The sequence below is a fragment of the Oncorhynchus clarkii genome, chromosome 9 (genome assembly GCF_045791955.1).
Source record: "Oncorhynchus clarkii lewisi isolate Uvic-CL-2024 chromosome 9, UVic_Ocla_1.0, whole genome shotgun sequence".
Taxonomy (NCBI): Eukaryota; Metazoa; Chordata; class Actinopteri; order Salmoniformes; family Salmonidae; genus Oncorhynchus; species Oncorhynchus clarkii.
The window spans coordinates 48,513,663-48,536,166 of NC_092155.1; the positions used below are offsets into that span (position 1 = coordinate 48,513,663).

The 22,504-nt window shown below is 42.3% G+C and overlaps 1 protein-coding gene across 1 annotated transcript in view; it reads left to right on the forward strand.

The window, feature by feature from the left end:
• Window positions 1-938: 938 nt before the first annotated feature.
• The window catches only part of LOC139417270 (phosphatase and actin regulator 3-like), a 58,151-nt gene continuing 36,585 nt past the window's right edge, over window positions 939-22,504 (forward strand). Inside the window, exon 1 of the mRNA XM_071166529.1 lies at window positions 939-1,050. Within this exon, the coding sequence (XP_071022630.1) occupies window positions 939-1,050 (112 nt within the window). The remainder of the gene's footprint in view (window positions 1,051-22,504) is intronic.

The following is a 22,504-nucleotide window of genomic DNA, read 5'->3' on the forward strand; positions in this document are numbered from 1 at the left end:
AACAGCTGAAAATACAATATTTTTGGTTACGGAAAATATATTTCACAGCAGTTTAGATGGTACCATGTTTCTCTACACTAAAATTGCTTGTTCTGTCACAAACCGATATTAGGGAACTCTTAGAATTTTAGCAACAGGAAATGGTGGAGCAATTTCTACAGTGCATTTTTAATCCCTTCAATGCCATTCATAATTACATTGAAATATTAGGATAAATTGCAGTATTTTAAAAAAAATTAAAAACTTTTCAAACTCATTGTAGTCCTGAGATTTCTTCAATTAACCAATTTAACCACGTCTTGATGTTCTGCTCTATTCACCCTCATCACCATCCATGCTCATAGTATGTGGATATTAAGATCATTCGAATTGGCCAATCCAGCTTCAGAAATCATGAATGCTTTGTTGACATTGATGTGGTGACAGAAAGTACATTAATAAATTCAGATGTTGTATGTAGGCCTAAATGTGTGTTGCTGGTTACAATGGCTGCATTCACACAGGAAGCCTAATTTTGATATTTGTTTCTCACTAATTGGTCTTTTGGCCAATCAGAGCTGAAAAAGATCTGATGTGATTGGTCAAAATACCAATTAGTGGGGGAAAATATAAAAATGGGTCTGTCTGTATAAAACAGCGTATAAACGCAGCCGATGTTGCGAGCAAAACACTTTAATCCATCCAACTGATATTTACCACATTCCCACTTGGTTATGAACGCAGGAATATAGATGGGCACATCCGTATCACCGCTCCCACGTCCACACGCGCTCCAACATACTAGGAATTTCTGCTCAGCACCCATGGCCCCCCATTAGATGCTCAAAGCCGCTGTTGTCATAACGAATTATATCTGCACTACTGCTGTTTACTTCTGAAGTTGCCTGCCTCTGGTAGGGTTTTCAATATTTTATTCAAAATTCCTGTGCTCTATCCCTATGGCTACATCCGATGGAAATGGAATAGACGGCTGTCTTTTGCAACGAGGCAAATCTCAAAGTGACCCAAACCTACTCACCGAATCCAGCATCGATCTAGTGCACAACACAGGTAAGATAGGCCAACATATTTTGTTGTCGGGATATTCTATAGGCTATGATATTGGAGTTTTATTAAAAATCTAATCGCTTTGGTATTGCTAAATGGGATATGAGGACCACATCGGAATAATAAGCACTCCATGCTTCCATTTGACAGCAAAACATTTCATAAAAGTGATTCTCTGAGAATTGAGAGAAATATCCTAACGCGTTTGCCATTTTCATCCAGTACTATTTAAAATGAATGGATGCTCTCCCAAAATACGCTATTTGTGCGTAATGTTTGGAGCCGTATACGCTCATAGCCCAACTGGTTTTGCAGTAAATGTGCTGATTAGAAATTAACTGTAGGCTAGCCTATACTATACTGCAAAGCCTATTTTACACAAACCCATAATATTTAAATCATAATTTAATGTATTGCTACATTTATTTATTGGCCTAATAAGATTGGACGCGAAGATGACACAGCCTACAGTGAAGAAAGCGCTTGTGGTGTGGTCAATCATTTTAGGCGAAATGTCTAGACGCTTTTTTCGTCGCTAGGTTATATTTTGATTCGTTACATTGAGCGCACAGACACTCCCACTGTGCACAGATGTTAGTTCAACGTCTAGTTTTTATTTACATTTGGTTGAGTTGTCAACTAACGTGAAATCAACCAAACATGTGACCCAGTCATTGGATTTAGGTTAGATTTGGGTTAAAATTCCCTTATTGATGACTTTTTGCAAATCCGATCCGTTTTCCAAGTTGATTCAACCAACGCATACATTCTGTTTGGTTGAAATGGTGTGAAAACACGGTTGATTAAACAATGTTTTACCCAGTGGGCATACATTTAATATGGAATTGGTCCACCCTTTGCTGCCATAACAGCTTCCACTCTTTGGGGGAAAGCTTTCCACTAGATGTTGGAACATTGCTGCAGGGACTTGCTTCCATTCAGCCACAAGAGCATTAGTGATGTCGGGGACTGATGTTGGGCCTGGCTCGAAGTCGGCGTTTCAATTCATCCCAAAGGTGTTTGATGGGGTTGAGGTCAGGGCTCTGTGCAGGCCAGTCAAGTTCTTCCACACCGATCTCGACAAACTATTTCTATATGGACCTTGCTTTGTGCACAGGGGCATTGTCATACTGAAACAGTGAAGGGCCTCCCTCAAACTGTTGCCACAAAGTTGGAAGCACAGCATTGTCTAGAATGTCATTGTATGCTGTAGCGTTAAGATTTCCCTTCACTGGAACTAAGGGGCCTAGCCCGAACCATGAAGAACAGCCCCAGAACAGTATTCCTCTTCCACCAAACTTTACAGTTGGCATTATGCATTCAGGCAGGTAGCGTTCTCTTGGCATCCGCCAAACACAGATTAGTCCATCGAACTGCCAGGGGGTGAAATGTGAATCATCACTCCAGAGAACCTGTTTCCACTGCTCCAGAGTCCAAAGGCGGCGTGCTGTACATCACTTCAACCAACACTTGGCATTGCGCATGGTGATTTTAGGCTTGTGTGCGGTTGATCGGCCATTGAAACCCATTTCATGAAGCTCCCGACGAACAGGTTCTTGTGCAGACATTGCTTCCAGAGGCAGTTTGGAACTCGGCAGCGAGTGTTGCAACCGAGGACAGACGATTTTTATGCGCTACACACTTCAGCACTCGGTGCTCCCGTTCTGTGAGCTTGTGTGACCTACCACTTCGAGGCTGAGCCGTTGTTGCTCCTAGACGTTTCAACTTCACAATAACAGCACTTACAGTTGACCGGGGCTGCTCTTGCAGGGGAGCAATTTGACGAACCGACTTGTTGGAAACGTGGCATCCTATGACGGTGCCACGTTGGAAGTCACCGAGCTCCTCAGTAAGGCCATTCTACTGCCAATGTTTGTCTATGGAGATTGCCTGTCTGTGTGCTCGATTTTGTACACCTGTCAGCAATGGGTGTGGCTGAAATAGCCAAATCCACTAATTTGAAGGGGTGTCCACATAATTTTGTGTGTATGTATTATGATTATTTGAACAATTTCCTTCAGCATAAGCCTGGGTTTCGGATAGTAGCCTATATTGGACGCTCATTCCATGGACCCTTGCCCATCCCAACTCAGCCATTGCGTTTGACAGCATCAATTGGTTCCCATGCTGAGCAGGTCAAACAGTCCTATGATCAATGATCCTGCGTTCCACATGATGTATAGGATCAAAGACTTCCACATCTGTGCAGCCCTACAGAACATCGATTCACTGTGGCGTGGACCATGCAGGCGTGCACGGGGCACCTTGAGTAATCATTAGACTATTCCCCTTTCAGTTAACCTACCTCTCAGCTGTTTTCACCTCTATGGCTGTTTAATCACTTTCCCATCATAAACAGACATGCCCTCATTCTCTACAATGTTTATCAACCAAGCGTTTTTATTCTCAAGTGCTTTTAGACAACGGCAACAGGCCTAATGGCATTTTGTTATGATGATGGGCCTATTTTTAACACAGTTGCATAAAATATTTTATTGGACAGTTTAGTGTTGGTGCCAGTCCGTGTCTGTTGATGAAGACAGTATGTTTATGGCATATTTATGGATTGAGTGGGTTCCTCACCATTTACTGGTCACACACACACACACACACACACACCATAAGCATGGTGGTCAGGTATGCATGATTCACAAAACCACTGTAGTCTATTCATATTTCAACCAGCTATCTGTTTAGATCCTTGTTTCTTGTTGCACATTTACAACTGTCTCTACCATGTTCATTCATCAACCTTACACAGTAGTTTTTTTATGAAACTGCTCCACTTATGGCTAATCTAATTGTCACAAACCTGTAAACAAAATGTAACATCCATTCCCAGGACACAGCTAATGGCGCATACTGTCAATGCAGTTCATTCAAGAGAACAGTAGCAGCGGCTGGTGACCAAAAGTACACAAGGGTCCGTCCTCAGTTTACCGTCACTGTGTAAGCGTCGCAGAATTCTCGGCCCGCAGTCTTTGCCAAAGGATTACTAAGCCTTTTACGCAGTGGCCTTTGCAGCTGCATAGACTGACACTGTATTCATCCACTTCGTTAACGCCATAGAGAGAAGACAAAACACGAGGACAAAGACACCGCATTAGCTGTAGAACGTTCAAGGCAATTTGACCCTTCATCCTTGCTGAGGCAATGCACTGTACCACTACATTTGCTTTATTTTAAGGGCATTTTATTTTAAGCACAATGGGTGACATGAACGGGTTTAAACAAATACTTACAGCCTGAGATGTTGTTGCCAGGCCAGGATGTTACTTTGAAGGGTTTTGCACCCAGTCTGAAGACATTTGTGGAAAACACTACAGGGTCTTAAATACGCCACTTAGAATGTAATGGTATGTAATACCATGCATGGTTGACATGGTAATGGTTCCCTAAAGCCCCTACCGTTCAATCAGTTTGTTCAGGCACAAGTCTTTTACCCACTCCTGCTAATACCAAGTCACTTTAGTGCAAAGTCTCACTTACTGTAGTCTCTTAGCAATCTGACCGTTGAGGCAACGAAGCATGGGATGCTTTGCACCCTAGGAGAATACCATGTAGGGGGTAAGGATTAACAAAAGCTCAGGTGGTGCGTTCACAGTGCTCCAGTCGAGAATGGATCCCTACCTACATCCCCTACACTGTAATTAAGTCCTAGTACACTCAGATCTGGAAGGACTTGATTGGTGTAAGGTGAAGCTCAAATCAAATAAAAGTTTATTTGTCATGTACACAGTTTACAGCAGGTTTAAAAGGTGCATTGAAATGCTTATGTGACAATTGATAACACTATTGGCTACTGTATGTTTAAGCTTAAACTCTATTGGACCAGTTTGGTTCATTACTGGAGCAGTAGGGAGAAATGAACCGCACAACTGAATAATTTAGGAAAAGAATGCTGGCTTGTATTTTGGAAATAAAAATACTTACAAAAAATGAATCACCTTTAGTAAATAGTGAAATTTGTACATTGAGCTCAAAATGATTGCAATACATCAGTAGTACAATCTACTTATATTGGCCATATATCCTGCCTATAGTTTACTAGGGTGCACCCAACTCTTATCTTAATCTGAGGGTCTCTCAGATTTCAATGTTCTGTAGCAATACAATAAACATGAATCCTCAGAAAAACACAACCCAATTCACAATACTGACTTGTAAACCACTATGACATGGAATCAGATGTGAGTGACTATGCCTATCAATAAGCACTAAGGTGCTTATAACAACCCCACTGCAATGTATGATGCAATGATGTCTGTCAAGAAAAATTCTACCACACCTTAGTATGGCAGTGCAAATTCAGTGTTCTCCAAGGAAAATAAATCTTTGCATGCAAATATTATTGATGTCCTGGGTTCGGGCAGCTCGCCATCCTTGGTGGAAATGAATCCATACTCAAAAAACCTGACCTGTTTTACAAACAGGATCATATATATATATATATATACCAGTACCTTTCATATTACCACTAATATAGTACATTTCATATAACCATTAATATAGTGCTTAGCTTTATCTTACAGGACTAAGAAAATAAAACTTAGTCAAAATGCTTTACACTTTAACTACAGCACTATGCTCACGTGGACTGAACAATAGACTAGCCCGGGCAAATAAAGTACTAGTGCTTACACCTACATGTAATTTCTTATAAAGTGTACCAAAATGGATTATGATACTAGCTAATCACATTTTATAAAAGTCTGAAAACTAAAATAGTTCGCCATGCATGTTCACTAACATTTGCTATTTAAATTGATTGATAGCTGAGCTAGCCTAAATGTTAACGGCTTGTGCGTATGCTTGGTTCAGTATGAACATGCACAAAATGTTAGCAATAGCTTAGCCAGCCTAATCGCTAGCAGCTCGTTCTCCATACGAAAACTCACAAAATCCTAGCGTCAAAATAAACTGCTCGTCATGCAGTTTAAACAATATGATTGGTTACTGGAATCTCACTAGTATTCAACATTAGTTGACCTGCGTTACAACCTCTCCTCTTGAAGGTATGCACGTCCCGTTGCATCTTCTTGTTGGCTGTATGGTCACTTGATGACATTGCACAGGAAACCCTTTTAACTTCTGATTGATCAAATCCATTCAGTGAACTTGTGAGGGCTGCACTAAACCCTTGGAACAAGGACTGACGAACAAAGGTTAGGAGGTTTCCAAACTGAGAGTACCTTTCTGGTCTCGCTCACTGCCTGAAAGAATCCCAGACAGCGCTGTCAGTTTCCTCATGTTGCTGTTTACTATTATTTTTCTCCAGAGAGAGTCAACTGGAGCATGATCAATGGGGACATTGTCCCTTGTGTTATGTCTCTTCAGCACTTTCAGACATGTCAGGGAGAACAGGTAATTCTTTGTCTATGATGAGAGAAACTTCTTCAAGAATGTTCAGGTAAGTTGTTTGTCTCACTGTCAGGTGTTTCAGGTTCTTCAGGTAAGTAGTCAGACTGATGTTCTAACTTCTTCTGCAAGGACTTCTTGGTCTGCTGTAACGACAAGGAAGGTTGCTCAACCTGTGAGTATCAGACCTTGGTAAACCTAACAGGCTTTTGACTTTTTGCATTTTCAATCCTGAAGTCAACAGCAGAATCTGAATGTGTCTCATCTTCTTCAGTCACATCAGTACCTGGAAGAAGGCGTGTGCGATGTTTTCAGATGTGCTGCGACGCAAACAGGAATTCACAAGGCAGTAAAAGGTCATGGTGCAGTGGACCATCCTTGCTCTCAGGCTTGAATGTATATACACCGGTATATCACTTGAACATTTGGTGACTACATAAATGTTGGTTTCCCACTTATCAGCCAACTTATGTTTCCCTCTCAGTTTAACATTTCTCACAAGAACTCTGTCAACAATGTCAAGAGGGAACTCTTGTGACATACCTGTCAAATCTGGCTGTTTTGAGAGCGTTCCAGGTGGCTATCCTGACTCTTCACATACTGTGAATGCAATTTCTTCTGGTCATTAACAGGTAGTTTGAAGGCTATGCCAACTGGTAGTCTAGGTTGTCTCCCGAACATTGGTTCATATGGAGTGTAGCTGATGACTTCATTCTTCATGCAGTTGAATGCATGTACAAGTGGTTTAACAAAGTCACGCCAGTGAGTTTTGTCATGCATGCTCAGAGTACCAAGCATCTGGAGTATCGTTCTGTTAAAACTCTCAACAGGATTTCTTCTTGGATGATACGGCATTGTTCTCACCTTCTTGATTCCAGCAATCTCACACAGATCTTTGATTGTTCGTGATTCAAAATCAGGACCTTGGTCGCTGTGGAGGCGCTCAGGAAAGCCATAGTGCACAATGAAGTGGTCCCAGAGAGACTTTGCAATGGTGCGTGCTTTCTGGTTGGGAGTTGCTATGGCCACTGTGTACTTGGTAAAGTGATCTGTAATTACCAGTATATCCTTTGTTACTACGATCAGGCTCCAAAGAAAGGATGTTCATGCATACTAGCTCCAAAGGCCTGCAGGTCTTAATGCTAACTAGAGGTGCAGCTTTCTCTGGGAGGGTTTTACGTTGCACACAGCGGTCACGGGTATTAACTTTCTCCCCCACAGACATTGACATCATCTTGGGCCAATAGAACCGGGATCGTATGATATCCAATGTGCGCTCCATGCCCATATGGCCCATATCATCATGCAGACTTTTCAATGCAACTACTCTCAGCTCTTCTGGAAGCACTAACTGCAAAGTAGTGTTGGCTCCTTGCTGCCTTCTCCTGTAAAGAACACCATTCTTTAGCTCAAACTGGTTCCACTCACGTAGCAACAGAGAGAGTTCTGGGAGCTTGGCTCTAACAGTGGGAGGACGTTTCTCCCCTGTTTCCAACTGAGTGACGACCTCTCTGATGCTGGCATCAGCTCTTTGTTTTTCCATCAGCTCCTTCTCTGACAAATGAGGAATGACTGGAAACCCATCTTGATGTTCCTCCTGGCAAGCTTGCCACTTTATGTAACAATTGCTTAACACGAAGGAAGGGCTACTGTATCTTTAAGCTTAACCTCTATTGGAGTAGTTTGGTTCACTACTGGAGCAGTAGGGAGAAATGAAACGCACAACTGAATAATTTAGTAAAATAATGCCGGCTTGTATTTTGTAAGTAAAAATACTTACAAAAAATGAATTACCTTGAGTAAATATTGAAATGCTGAAATTTGTACAATGAGCTCAAAATGAATGAAATACATCAGTAGTACAATCGACTTATTGGCCATATATCCTGCCTATAGAATGCACTGTATAGCGTAGCTAGCTGAGGAAGGCCCAGAAGATTGAAGTAATAGCTGTCAACTTAAACATATCACAACAAATATTATTGGCTACTGGAATCTCACTAATAACGATAAGTTTTCAACATTAGTTGTGACTGGAGTCCTTCACGATCTTCTGGGCCTTCGTCAACTAGCTACGCTATGCAGGACATTCGGAAAGTATTCAGACCCTTTGAATTTTTCTACATTTCTTATGTTACAGCCTTATTACCAAATGTATTTAAATACAATATTTTCCTCATCAATCTACACACAATACCCCATAATGACAAAGCGATAGAAAAGGTTTTTAGAACATTTTGCAAATGTATTACAAATTAAAAAACGTACCTTATTTACATATGTATTCAGACTCTTTAATGGGACTCGAAATTGAGCTCATGTGCATCCTGTTTCCATTCATCATCCTTGAGACGTTTCTACAACTTGATTGGAGTACACCTGTGGTAAATTCAATTGATTGGACATGATTTGGAAAGACACACCTGTCTATATAAGGTCCCACAGTTGACAGTGCATGTCAGAGCAAAAATCAAGCCATTAGGTCGAAGGAATTGTCCGTAGAGCTCAGAGACAGGATTGTATCGAGGCACCGATCTAGGGAAAAGTACCAAAAAAATGTCTGCAGCATTGAAGGTCCCCAAGAACACAGTGGCTTCCATCATCCTTAAATGGAAGAGGTTTGGAACCACCAAGACTCTTACTAAAGCTGGCTGCCCGACCAAACTGAGCAATCAGGGGAGAAGGGCCTTGGTCAGGGAGGTGGCCAAGAACCCAATGGTCACTATGACAGAGCTCCAGAATTCCTCTGTGAAGATGGGAGAACCTTCCAGAAGGACAACCATCTCTGCAGCACACCACCAATCAGGCCTTTATGGTAGCGTGGCCAGATGGAAGCCACTCCTCAGTAAAAGGCACATGAAAGCTCTCTTGGAGTTTGCCAAAAGGCACCTATAAGACTCTCAGACCATGAGAAACAAAATTCTCTGGTCTGATGAAACCGAGATTAAACTCTTTGGCCTGAATGCTAAGCTTCACGTCTGGAGGAAACCTGGCACCATCCCTAAGGTGAATCATGGTAGTGGCAGCATCATGGTGTGGGGATGTTTTTCAGCAGCAGGGACTGGGTCAGGATCGATGGAAAGATGAACAGAGCAAAGTACAGAGAGATCCTTGATGAAAACCTGCTCCAGAGTGCCTGCTGGAGAGACCTGAAAATAGCTGTGCAGCAACGCTCCCCATCCAATCTGACAGAGCTTGAGAGGATCAAAGAGAAGAATGGGAGAAACTCCCCAAATACTTGTGTGCCAAGCTTGTAGCGTCACACCCAAGAAGACTCAAGGCTGTAATCCCTTTCAGCCACTCCTTGACAGGTGTATAAAATCAAGAACACAGCCTTACAATCTCCATAGACAAACATTGGCAGAAGAATGGCCTTACTGAAGAGCTCAGTGACTTTTAATGTGGCACCTTCATAGGATGCCACCTTTCCAACAAGTCAGTTCATCTAATTTTTGCCCCGCTAAAGCTGCCCTAGTCAACTGTAAAATGCTCTTATTGAAGTGAAAATGTCTAATAGCAACAACAGCTCAGCCGCGAAATGGTAGGCCACACAAGCTCACAGAATGGGAGAGCCAAGTGCTGAAGCACGTAGCACGGAAAATATGTCCTCTGTTGCAAAACTTACCGAGTTCCAAACAGTCTCTGGAAGCAACGTCAACTTCAGAACTGTTCGGCGGGAGCTTCATGAAATGGGTTTCAATGGCCGAGCAGCTGCACACAAGCCTAAGATCACCATACGCAATGCCAAGTGTTGGTTTTAGTGGTGTAAGGTTTGCCACTATTGGACTCTGGAGCAGTAGAAATTTGTTCTCTGGAATGATGAATTACGCTTCACCATCTAGTAGTCCGACGGACTAATCTGGGTTGGGCGGATGCCAGGAGAACACAACCTGCCCAACTGCTTAGTGCCACCTGTAAAGTTTGGAGGAGGAATAATGGTCTGGGGCTGTTTTCCATGGTTTGGGCTAGGCCCCTTAGTTCCAGTGAAGGGAAATCTTAACGCTACGCATACAATGACATTAGACAATTCTGTGCTTCCAACTTTGTGGCAACAGTTTGGGGAAGGCCCTTTCCTGTTTCAGCATGACAATGCCCATGTGCACAAAGCAAGGTCCACACAGAAATAGTTTGTTGAGATCGGTGTGGAAGAACTTGACTGGCCTACATAGAGCACTGACCTCAACCCCATCGAACACCTTTGGGATGAATTGGAACGCCGACTGCGAGCCAGGCCTAATCACCTAACATCAGTTCCTGACCTCACTAATGCTCTTGTTTCTGAATGGAAGCAAGTCCATGCAGCAATGTTCCAACATCTAGTGGAAAGCCTTCCCCGAAAAGTGGAGGCTGTAATAGCAGGAAAGGGGGGACCAACTTCATAATCATATTAATGCCCATGATTTTGAAATGAGATGTTCGACTAGCAGGTGTCCACATACTTTTGGTCATATAGTGTAAGTACTGCTGATGACTCACCAATTCTGAGTCAAGAGGGGCAGTTACTCTAAAAAGGTGCTTGAGACGAGGTGGAGTATCAGGGGAGTTTCTCTTTTCAGATAACTCTTGCCAGTTGCAAAGCACTCTGGATAATGCCTCGTATACGCTTCCTCCATGTAGATCCTCTGTAGCTCAGTTGGTAGAGCATGGCACTTTGTGTTTAATTCCTGGGACCCCCATACTTAAAATGAATGTATGCATGATTGTAAGTTGCTTTGGCTAAAAGTATCCTCTCACTGGCATATATTATTATAATCTGATATTTTAAACTGCGATTTTCTGACTCAGATTATTTTGCATACTTGCTCAGTTAGCCAAGCGTGCTTTTATTATGAAAGAAAAACAAATTGATTACTGATGTAAAAGGTTTGAGTCATGCTCACACATCATTACCGTCCCATTCACTCTGTGAATGTAGACGAGAAGTTTATCAGAAGCCTAAAATAATTTGCCCCCACACTATTAGTTTGACAGTATGCAAGACTCTACAGACTAGTAGTTAGTTGAACATCTGAAAACTTTCAAAAAACCCTCTACTGTGGACTATCCAAATAAAGTGATACCATAACACTCATTCACGCACACACACCTCACCATTCAAACCCTTCAGAATGTGCTCAAATGCTCATTGATCAGTAAGTTCAGGTAGGCCTCAGCACTTAAATCAACAAAGGAAAGTAAGAGTGGTGCTCAACAACAAAGACAGGAATCCAAAAAAGGCCTACCCATACAGGAAAAACCTCCAATAGTGGACTATTTCATGATAAAATGTGTTGAAGCCCTCAAAATAACTCAAGGAGAGATTTATTTAATCTTAGAAGGCTCTCATTCTTTATTCCTTTAAATGGACAGAACAGGGTCATATTCACTAAAAGGAAGAAAACAGTCCGACACTGGGATTTACTTTCTGAAGTCATCCAATAAGAAACACACTTTCGGTTTCTGTTGCTCAACATTTTGGTATAGTGTGCCCTAATGAATACGACCCAGGTATACTGTTCAAAGAGCTGCCTGTCTAGGAAATAAATAGGAAATAAATCCTGACACCAGCCTGGCCCTGTAGTCAGGAGCACGGAACTAGAAGTAGTCCTGTTTGTCCTCAGTGCTGTCAGTCAAGTCATGCAGTCTATGGACTGAAAGTTACAGCAACGCTAGTAGCCTTGCACTTACGTCTTCATCTGTTTAAAAAAAAAGAAGTTTGCTTTCAAGTGCAATTGTAAAGAGAAACCGGGCATTAAGACTAATAGGCATTTGTGGACAACTCCAGTTATCTGTGACACTTGAAATACTGTCGGATTGTAGCTTAATTCTGCTCGTTCACGTTTCCACAGCATGTTTAGCACGTTTTGTGTTCAAAATATGTCTGAAATGTGGTAGCCTATTATAAATGTAAGTTGAATGAAACCAAATGCTTTGCTTCGCTGCTCTCTCAATTGGACAATTTTTGTGAAAGTGACCTACATGCTACTGAGCAAAAATATAAACGCAACATGTATTTAAGCAGATATTCACACCTCAGTAGTTTTATATATTTTTTGTATTACTTTTTGCTAGGTATTACTGCACTGTTGGAGCTACAAACACAAATATTTCGCTGCACCTGCAAAACACATCTGCAAATCTGTGTACAGTCGTGGCCGAAAGTTTTGAGAATGACATGAATATAGATATTTTTGTCAGATGTTACTATGAAGTATAATTACAAGCATTTCATAAGTGTCAAAGGCTTTTATTGACAATTACATGCAGTTGATGCAAAGAGTCAATATTGGCAGTGTTGACCCTTCTTTTTCAAGACCTCTGCAATCCATCCTGACATGCTGTCAATTAACTTTCGGGCCACTGATGGCAGCCCATTCTTGCATAATCAATGCTTGGAGTTTGTCAGAATTTGTGGGGTTTTGTTTGTCCACCCACCTCTTGAGGATTGACCACAAGTTCTCAATGGGATTAAGGTCTGGGGAGTTTCCTGGCCATGGACCCAAAATATTAATGTTTTGTTCCCCGAGCCACTTATTTATCAATTTTGCCTTCTTGCAAGGTGCTCCATCATGCTGGAAAAGGCATTGTTCGTCACCAAACTGTCCCTGGATGGTTGGGAGAAGTTGCTCTCGGAGGATGTGTTGGTACCATTCTTTATTCATGGCTGTGTTCTTAGGCAAAATTGTGAGTGAGCCCACTCCCTTGGCTGAGAAGCAACACCACACGTGAATGTTCTCAGGATGCTTTACTGTTGGCATGACACAGTACTGATGGTAGCGCTCACCTTGTTTTCTCTGGACAAACTTTTTTCCGGATGACCCAAACAATCGGAAAGGGGTTTCATCAGAGAAAATTACTTTACCCCAGTCCTCAGCAGTCCAATCCCTGTACCTTTTGCAGAATATCAGTCTGTCCCTGATGTTTTTCTTGGAGAGAAGTGGCTTCTTTGCTGCCCTTCTTGACACCAGGCCATCCTCCAAAAGTCTTTGCCTCACTGTGCTTGCAGATGCACTCACACCTGCCTGCTGCCATTCCTGAGCAAGCTCTGTACTGGTGGTGCCCCGATCCCGCAGCTGAATCAACATTCGGAGACGGTCCTGGTGCTTGCTGGACTTTCTTGGCCGCCCTGAAGCCTTCTTCACAACAATTGAACCGCTCTCCTTGAAGTTCTTGATGATCCGATAAATGGTTGATTTAGGTGCAATCTTACTGGCAGCAATATCCTTGCCTGTGAAGCCCTTTTTGTGCAAAGCAATGATGACGGCACGTGTTTCCTTGCAGGTAACCATGCTTGACAGAGGAAGAACAATGATTCCAAGCACCACCCTCCTTTTGAAGCTTCCAGTCTGTTATTCGAACTCAATCAGCATGACAGAGTGATCTCCAGCCTTGTCCTCGTCAACACTTGCACCTGTGTTAACGAGAGAATCACTGACATGATGTCAGCTGGTCCTTTTGTGGCAGGAGATCACTCTGTCATGCTGATTGAGTTCGAATAACAGACCCCCTTTTTGGGGGATTCAGTTTATTTGCATGGCAAAGAAGGACTTTGCAATTAATTGCAATTCATCTGATCACTCTTTATAACATTCTGGAGTATATGTAAATTGACATCATACAAACTGAGGCTGCAGACTTTGAATATTAATATTTGTGTAATTCTCAACTTTTGCCCACGACTGTACGTGACCAATACATTTTGATTTGAGTCCCTCAGTTTCACATTGACTTTCCATTACACCACGCTCTCTCTATTTACCACCTCCCCACGTCTCCATTTTTCTTATTCATTCCATCTCTCCCTTTGGCAACTATCTATCCTGCTGCTTCAGTGTGTCTCAGTAACCCTGATTGTGCCGTCTTCCTCTGCACCTAGCTCTGTTGGGTGACCCACACTCTCGCTGCATGCCATGTCAGGGTAATTGACGAGCCAGAAGCAGGATATGACTCATCCCTTGTGTTGCTAAGTGGCTGCTGAAAAGAGCACGGCCACTACAGGGTGGGAGGGAGGCCACTCTCTGACTCTCTTCCCACCTCATTTAGATCTAGCGGCTGTCTCCTGGGACTCATTTAACTGGAGGACTTGGTGGGTTGACAAACAGACAGATGGGCAGACATGCAGATGGACAGGCAGACTGACAGACGGACAGGCAGATGGGTAGATAGCTGTAGATACACTGACCAAAAATATAAACTCAACATACAGTTCATATAAGTAAATTGAAATAAATAAATTAGACACTAATCTATGGAGTTCACATGACTGGGAATACAGATATGCAACAGTTGGACACAGATACCTTAAGAAAAAGGTAGGGGCTTGGATCAGAAAACCAGTCAGTATCTGGTGTGACCACCATTTGCCTCATGCAGCGCAACACTTCTCCTTCGCATGGAGTTGATCAGACTGTTGATTGTGGTCTGTGGAATGTTTTCCCACTCTTCAATTGATGTGTGAAGTTGCTGGATATTGGTGGGAACTGGAACAGGCTGTCATACACATTGATCCAGAGCATCCCAAACATGCTCAATGGATGACATGTCTGGTAAGTATGGGAGCCATAGAAAAATTGGGGCATTTTTAGCTTTTGTGTATTGATCCTTGTGACATGGGGCCGTGCATTATCATGCTGAAACATGAGGTGATGGCGGCGGATGAAGGGCATGACAATGAGCCTCAGGAACTCATCACGGTATCTCTGTGCATTCAAATTGTCATCAATAAAATGGAATTGTGTTCGTTGTCTGTAGCTTATGCCTGCCCATACCATAACCCCAACGCCATCATGGGGCACTCTGTTCACAACATTGACATCAGCAAACCGCTCGCCCACGTGAAGCCATACATGTGGTCTGTGGTTGTGAGGCCGGTTGGACGTACTGCCAAATTCTCTGAAACAACATTGGAGGCGGCTTATAGTAGAGAAATTATCATTCAATTCTCTGGCAACAGCTCTGGTGAACATTCCTGCAGTCAGCACGCCAATTGCACACTACCTCAACTTGAGACATATGTGGTGTTGTGACACAACTGCACATTTTAGAGGGGCATTTTATTCTCCCCAGCATAAGGTGCACCTGTGTAATGATCATGTGGTGGATGGATTATCTTGGCAAATGAGAAATGCTCACTAACGGGTATGTAAAAAAGAAATGGGCAGAACATTTGAGAGAAATAAGCTTGTGCATATGAAACATTTCTGGGATATTTTATTTCAGCTCATGAAACATGGGACCAACACTTCACATGTTGTGTCTTTATATTTTTGTTGTAGATACATCTATCGACACACTGATTGATAGCCCATAGGCCACCTATAGACTATTTCCAAGGTAACAAAACAATTCATCAATGATGGACTTTGGGTGAACTATTCAATCACATTTCTATAATGGAACCAGAGCTGCAATTCACGAAGCTGTCAGCTCGTGACTCATTCATCTCGGCCGGACCAAAACCAGGAAGTTAGTCAAGGCCACCTGTTTGTTGCAGCAAAAAAATCTCTTAATTTCCCTCTTGAGCCACTCATATTCTCCATAGAGGGAGGAGAAAGACTTACTAGAGGAACTCCTAAGGAATAGAAAAAATGAATCCCATGCAGGTTAAAACCTCATAAGGAACGGGTCCTTTTTAAAAAAAATGTTTTTCCTAAAATGACACCCAAATCTAACTGCCTGTAGCTCAGGCCCTGAAGCAAGGATATGCATTTTCTTGGTACCATTTGAAAGGAAACACTTTGAAGTTTATGGAAATGTGAAAGTAATGTAGGAGAATATCACATTAGATCTGGTAAAAGATAATACAGAGAAAAATATTTTTTTTTAAAGTATTTTTGTACCATCTTTGAAATGCAAGAGAAATGCCATAATGTATTATTACAGCCCAGGTGCAATTTAGATATCGGCCACTAGATGGCAGCAGTCTATGTGCAAAGTTTTAGACTGATCCAATGAACCATTGCATTTATGTTCAAAATGTTGTATTAAGACTGCCCAAATGTGCCATTTCATGTTCAAAACTGTGCACTATCCTCAAACAATAGCATGGTATTATTTCACTGTAATAGCTACTGTAAATTGGATAGTGCAGTTAGATAAATTCTTGTTAAAGCTTTCTGCCCATATCAGACATGTCTATGTCCTGGGAAATGTTCTTATGTACAACCTCATGCGAATCACATTCGCCTACGTTAGCTCAACCGTCCCGCAGGGGACCATTCAATCCTGAAGAAGTTTTAAATGTTTCTTTATAATGAGCGATCTGGGCAACAACTTGTACACTTTGTCCATGGACATACATTTCATCAGTTGGTTGTAAATGTAGCATCTACTTTCAAAGTGTGTGATGTCTCTTCTCAGCTTGTCACAATGCATGTGGTACAGATGAAGGATCTTCATTTGATCACCCTGTTGCAGGATAACTTTCCTGCAATGCAATGACATTTGTAATGCATGTATTTGAGGTTTAAGAAGGCTATGAAGTTTGTAATTTCACTTTGAAATTTTAGCCTTGATTTTATTTTATGACAAATGTATCAACACCTACAAAAATGTCAATTTAATTACAATCCACATAATTCACATTTCCTGTTGCTGCAGGATTATTTTCCTGCTGTGGCAAACTGCTGTACAGCTCATCACAGCTTGGTCAATAAGAGTAAGTCCATAGGACCATCTACAGCACATATGTCAGAGTCAAGGCCCGCGGGCCACATCCGGCCCGCAAGAAGGTTTTTTACGGCCCCTGGGATGATCTTGATTTATTATTAGAACCGGCCCGCAGCAAGCCGGCAGCCCGCAGATCTTTTACACGCACCAATACTACATTTCCCACAATGCAAAGGTGACGCACCGAGCAGTAGGCTGCTTCATTTCAATATTTATTGGCACAGCAGTCGTCAGCATCACAGTAAAATTAACTTTCAGATACCCATCAAAAATGGCAAAACGGAAGGTGGATACTGAGAACCGGGGGTTTCAAACAAGGTGGGAGTCGGAGTATATGTTCACGAAGGTAGCTGGAAAACCTGTGTGTCTTCTGTGTGGAGAAAGTGTGGCGGTACTGAAAGAGTATAATCTGAGACGACATTATGAAACGAAACACGCGGACAAAAACAAGAATATGGACATGGAACAAAGGCTACAAAAGGCAGAGGAATTAAAACGAGGCCTCAAATCTCGACAGGCTCTGTTCAAAAAAGCCAAATCACAAGGCCAGGCTGCTGTCAAGGCCAGTTTTATTTTGGCAGAAGAGATCGCTAAATCAGCCCGGCCATTTACGGAGGGGGATTTCATCAAAAACTGCATGATTAAAGTTTGTGACGAAGTTTGCCCAGAAAAAAGGCAACTCTTTTTAAATGTGAGTCTGAGCAGAAACACCATTGCCGAGAGAGTAGACCAGTTGTCCATCAATCTAAAAGAGCAGCTTGTGAAAAAGGGAAAAGATTTTATTGCATATTCCTTGGCTGTGGATGAGAGCACCGACATTTCTGACATTGCCCAGTTGTCAATTTTCATCCGCGGAGTGGACTCCAACCTAAGCGTGACAGAGGAGTTTTTGGCTTTACGTCCTATGCATGGCACAACTACGGGGCATGATTTGTATGAAGAGGTGTCAAGATGTGTAAATGAGATGGAGCTGCCTTGGGAAAAACTCGTGGGTTTGACAACCGACGGAGCACCTGCGATGTGTGGACACAGGAGCGGACTGGTGGCGAAGATACGGGAAAAGATGCAAGAGGAAAACGCGACAGGTGAGCTGACAGCTTATCATTGTATCATACACCAGGAAGCGTTGTGCGGTAAAGCCTTGAAAATGGAGCATGTAATGAGCATCATCACGCGCACAGTTAACTTTATCAGAGCCAAAGGTTTGAATCACCGCCAGTTCAAGGCATTTCTGACGGAGTTAGAAACGGAGCATGGTGATTTGCCTTATCACACAGAGGTGCGATGGCTAAGCCAGGGAAAGGTGCTTCAAAGATGTTTCGAGCTTCGTGAGGAGATTTGTCTGTTCTTGGACAGCAAAGGGAAAGACACAACACAACTCCGAGACGAAATGTTTCTGTGTGAAATGGCTTTTCTGTGTGACATTACGAGTCATCTGAATGCAATAAACTTGCAGCTGCAGGGTCGGGATCGTGTCATCTCTGATATGTACAGTACAGTGAAGGCATTTAAAACCAAACTGACTCTGTGGGAGACGCAGATGCGGAAAGAAAATTTGAGCCACTTTCCCAGCTGCCAGACCATGAAAGAGAAGCTCTCTACCAGTGCGTTCCCGAGCACACAGTTGGCTGATAAAATAGGTATGCTTGCCGCTGACTTTCGACGCCGATTTGCTGACTTTGAAGCACAAAAAAGCAGGTTGGAACTGCTCGGTAACCCATTTGCTGTTGACGTGGAAAGCTCACCACCAAACCTCCAAATGGAGTTGATTGACCTCCAATGCAATGATGCACTGAGGGCAAAATATGCGGCAGTGGGTGCTGCGGAGTTCGCCCGTTTCCTCCCCGGCACAATGCCCCAGCTGCGCATCCAGGCTGCTCAAACGTTGTCTATGTTTGGCAGCACATACCTGTGTGAACAACTGTTTTCTTTGATGAACCTGAACAAAACATCACACAGAAGTCGACTTACTGCTGAACACCTCCACTCAATTCTGAGGATTTCTTCAGCTCAGAGCCTTACCCCGAACATTGATGAACTTGTGGAAAAGATGGGACACCACCAAGTATCACCCTCAACCTCAAACAAGTGAACATTACTGTGCAATCACATATTTAGAGTTTTTACTCAGTTCAAGTTTAAAAGTTAAAATTTAATATTTGTTTTCACTGCATGTTACTTCTCCTTAAACAAAGTGTTGTTTTTGATTAATAGATTTTTGCACTTTATTTTTTTGTATTTCAATCCAATTATATTTTAAAAATATTTCAGTTGAGTGGATGATAGAAAATTGCTATTATTGTTTTTTCTTTGAAGTAAATTTAGCCCACTTTTGCTAAAATAGAAAATATAGTCTACTGATGGTGCCTTGAATACCGGTTTCTTTCATTTAATGTTCATGTTATGGGGATATTTATATAAAGGAAATTTGTCTTTTGTGTCTGTTGAAAATTAAAGATTACTGACAGAGCCATAAGAAAATATTGCTTTATTTATCTGATCATATTGTAATATATTTGTTAGGTTTTCAGTAGGTTCAATTAGGTTCACTAGACTATATGCGTCATTTAAAAAATTTTCAATGAACATTCGAACAGTCCGGCCCTCGTCTTGTAGCTGATTTTTTTTATTTGGCCCTCGGTCCATTTGACTTTGACACCCCTGATCTACAGCATCTGTCACATGATTATCACCACCAATTGTGAGCGGAAACTTGAACGTTGTGAAAATTTTGTGCAACTTCCAGCGCGCGTTTACAGTGAACACTGAGGCTGTGAATTACATTGTGTTGTAATGATGCAAGAAACCACTTTACATTTTATTATTATTATTATTATTATTATTATTATTATTATTACCATACAGCTAATTAGACAATGTAGGCAACCCCTCTTTTTGGCTTATTTGCAAATTCAAGACTGTCAAAATACAACGCTCCTCCTTTAATCAGGAAGACGTAAGCTTTTTACATGACTTGCTTTTCTAAGACCGCTTGAAATGTAGCCTACACGTTTTGTGCTCTTGTAGAAAGCAGTAACTCCCCATTGCTGACATAATACTTATCTAGAACTGAGCTAATAACTCACTAACAAGCAAAGAATATCAACAAATGTGTACACGCGGCTCTGATCTCATCTGATCTGAAAAGCGCATTCACTCGCACGTGATTGAAAGACCGCTTGGGGTCTACACCGCCAATAGAATTATACTCCTTTGCGCTCTGGCTCGAACTACAACAAAACCAAACACAGTCTTGCAAATTTAGGTTTGTTTTGTTACATTGAAAAGGGTCTGGTATAATGTTGCTTCGATCACAGAAAAAAACGTAAGTCTATATTGTGCAAACTAATGGGTGAAGTTCAATCTCTTGCGTCTCTGCGTGGCATGGCATTTCTTCTGCGCTGCAGTCGTGGTGGAGGTGCGAGCCCCGCGAGTGCAGTTTTAGAGGGAACATTGATCATCACTACTATCATACTGTCCACACTGACACCATCTCACTCTGTTCTTACCTTTCAACTTGTACTGTAACACTACTGCATGTTGTACTGGGACATTGTAATTACAAGAACTGCAAGTGAAGTAAATGGGACAAACTGTTAGAGTATGCCTGGTCGAGCACAGCTCACTGTGGGATCGCTGTCTTTCTCCACACATGAAAATGAAACGGCAACAACAAGCCTTCGTGGTTAGAGCATTGGGCCAGTAACCAAAATGTTGTTGGATCGAATCCCTGAGCTGACAAAGTAAAAATCTGTCGTTCTGCCCCTGAGCAAGGCAGTTCACCCACTGTTCCCCAGGCGACAAAGACTGGATGTCTATTAAAAAGGCAGCCCCCCAAACCTCCTCTGATTCAGATGTTTTGGGTAAAATGTGGAAGACACATTTCAGTTAAAGGCATTTAGTTGTACGACTGCCTAGGTATCCCCCTTTGCTTATGCCCTGAGGTTGTGGATGCAGATTAGGCATTTGACAGTGTGTGAACTGTGCCAAATGACAGGGAATAAGCATTGGCGTGTGTGTTTGTGCGCATGTGCATAAATGTGTCTGTGCGTCCATGCGTCTATACGTATACATGTGCTTGGGAACGTGTGTGTGTTGATGCGTTGGAGAACTAGCACGACTACCTGAGCTTGTGCAATACCGAAAAAAATCACAGCCGGAATCAGACTGAGTGGGAAAGCAGCCAGGCAGTTCAGCAGTAGCCCTGTGAGACTGTCTTGGAACTAGGACCCGAGCAAAGCGAAACACATGTCATGTGTTAAAGGGATAGTTCAACCAAATTAGACATTGGTTTTCTTACCCTGTAAGCAGTCTATGGACAAGGTATGACAGCAATCCATGCTTTGGTTTAGTTTCCCCGGCACTGTTTCCACATGGTAATGTTTCAGTATTTGTGTCAGAAATCCAATTCAAATCATGGGACTGATATTAGGATATTTTGTGCATCATGTTCATCTATAAGTGACTTGTTGAGCTTCACAATCAATTTGAAAAATGCTAATATCGGTCCCATGATTTGAATGGCGTTTCTGCCACAAATACTAAAACGTTAACATGCCGGGGAAACTAAACCAAAGCATTGATTGCTGTCACACCTTGTCCACAGACTGCCAAACCAATATGTCATTTGGGTGAACTATCTTAAGGAATAAAGTAATGGAACTAAAGAAAGTTAGGTTAAGCGTAGTCAGGAGGCCATTCTACAGTAGAGCAGAGAGAAGAGGAAAACTATAGTTTTGGCCCTTGCACAACAGAGGAGGAGACCACCTCTGCCTGTGTGAAAAGCCAGAGAGCTACTGTAGAATTGCCCTCCTGGGCTTTCTGGCCTACATTGAGGGATAGACTGTGAAGCTGTTGTAAATAGACACGTATTAAAAGTTACCTGAGGTCTATTAGATAGTTTCCGTATTCATCGACATCAATCATCAACTTCTCAAACTTTGGGGGTTGCGTACCAGTACCATGCTCTGGTATTCTTCTATCGTTTTTTTCCCCCTTGTATCATTTCATTAGTAATTTTCTAATCCGAAACCAAATCTTGGATCGGTGAAAACCACATGGTACAATTGAAGCCCACGGGAGGCTTGGTAGGAGGTTGCTTTTGTAACCGGTGTGAAATGGCTAGTTAGTTAGAGGTGCACGCTAGTAGTGTTTCAATCGCTGACGTCACTCGCTCTGAGAACCTTGAGGTAGTTGTTTCCCTTGCTCTGCAAGGGCTGCAGCTTTTGTGAAGCGTTAAGTAACGATACTCTGAGGGTGATTGTTTTTGATGTGTGCAGATGGTCTCTGATTAAAGCCCAGGTTCGGGTGAGGAGAGAGATGGAAGCAACACTGGTACACTTTCACCTATCCAGTCCTTTCCAATCGATGAGGACAGTGAACATGTAGACTAATGAGCCCCCCCCCCCTAACTCCCATTTATGTTGAAATTCCACTTCTACCCTACCATTTG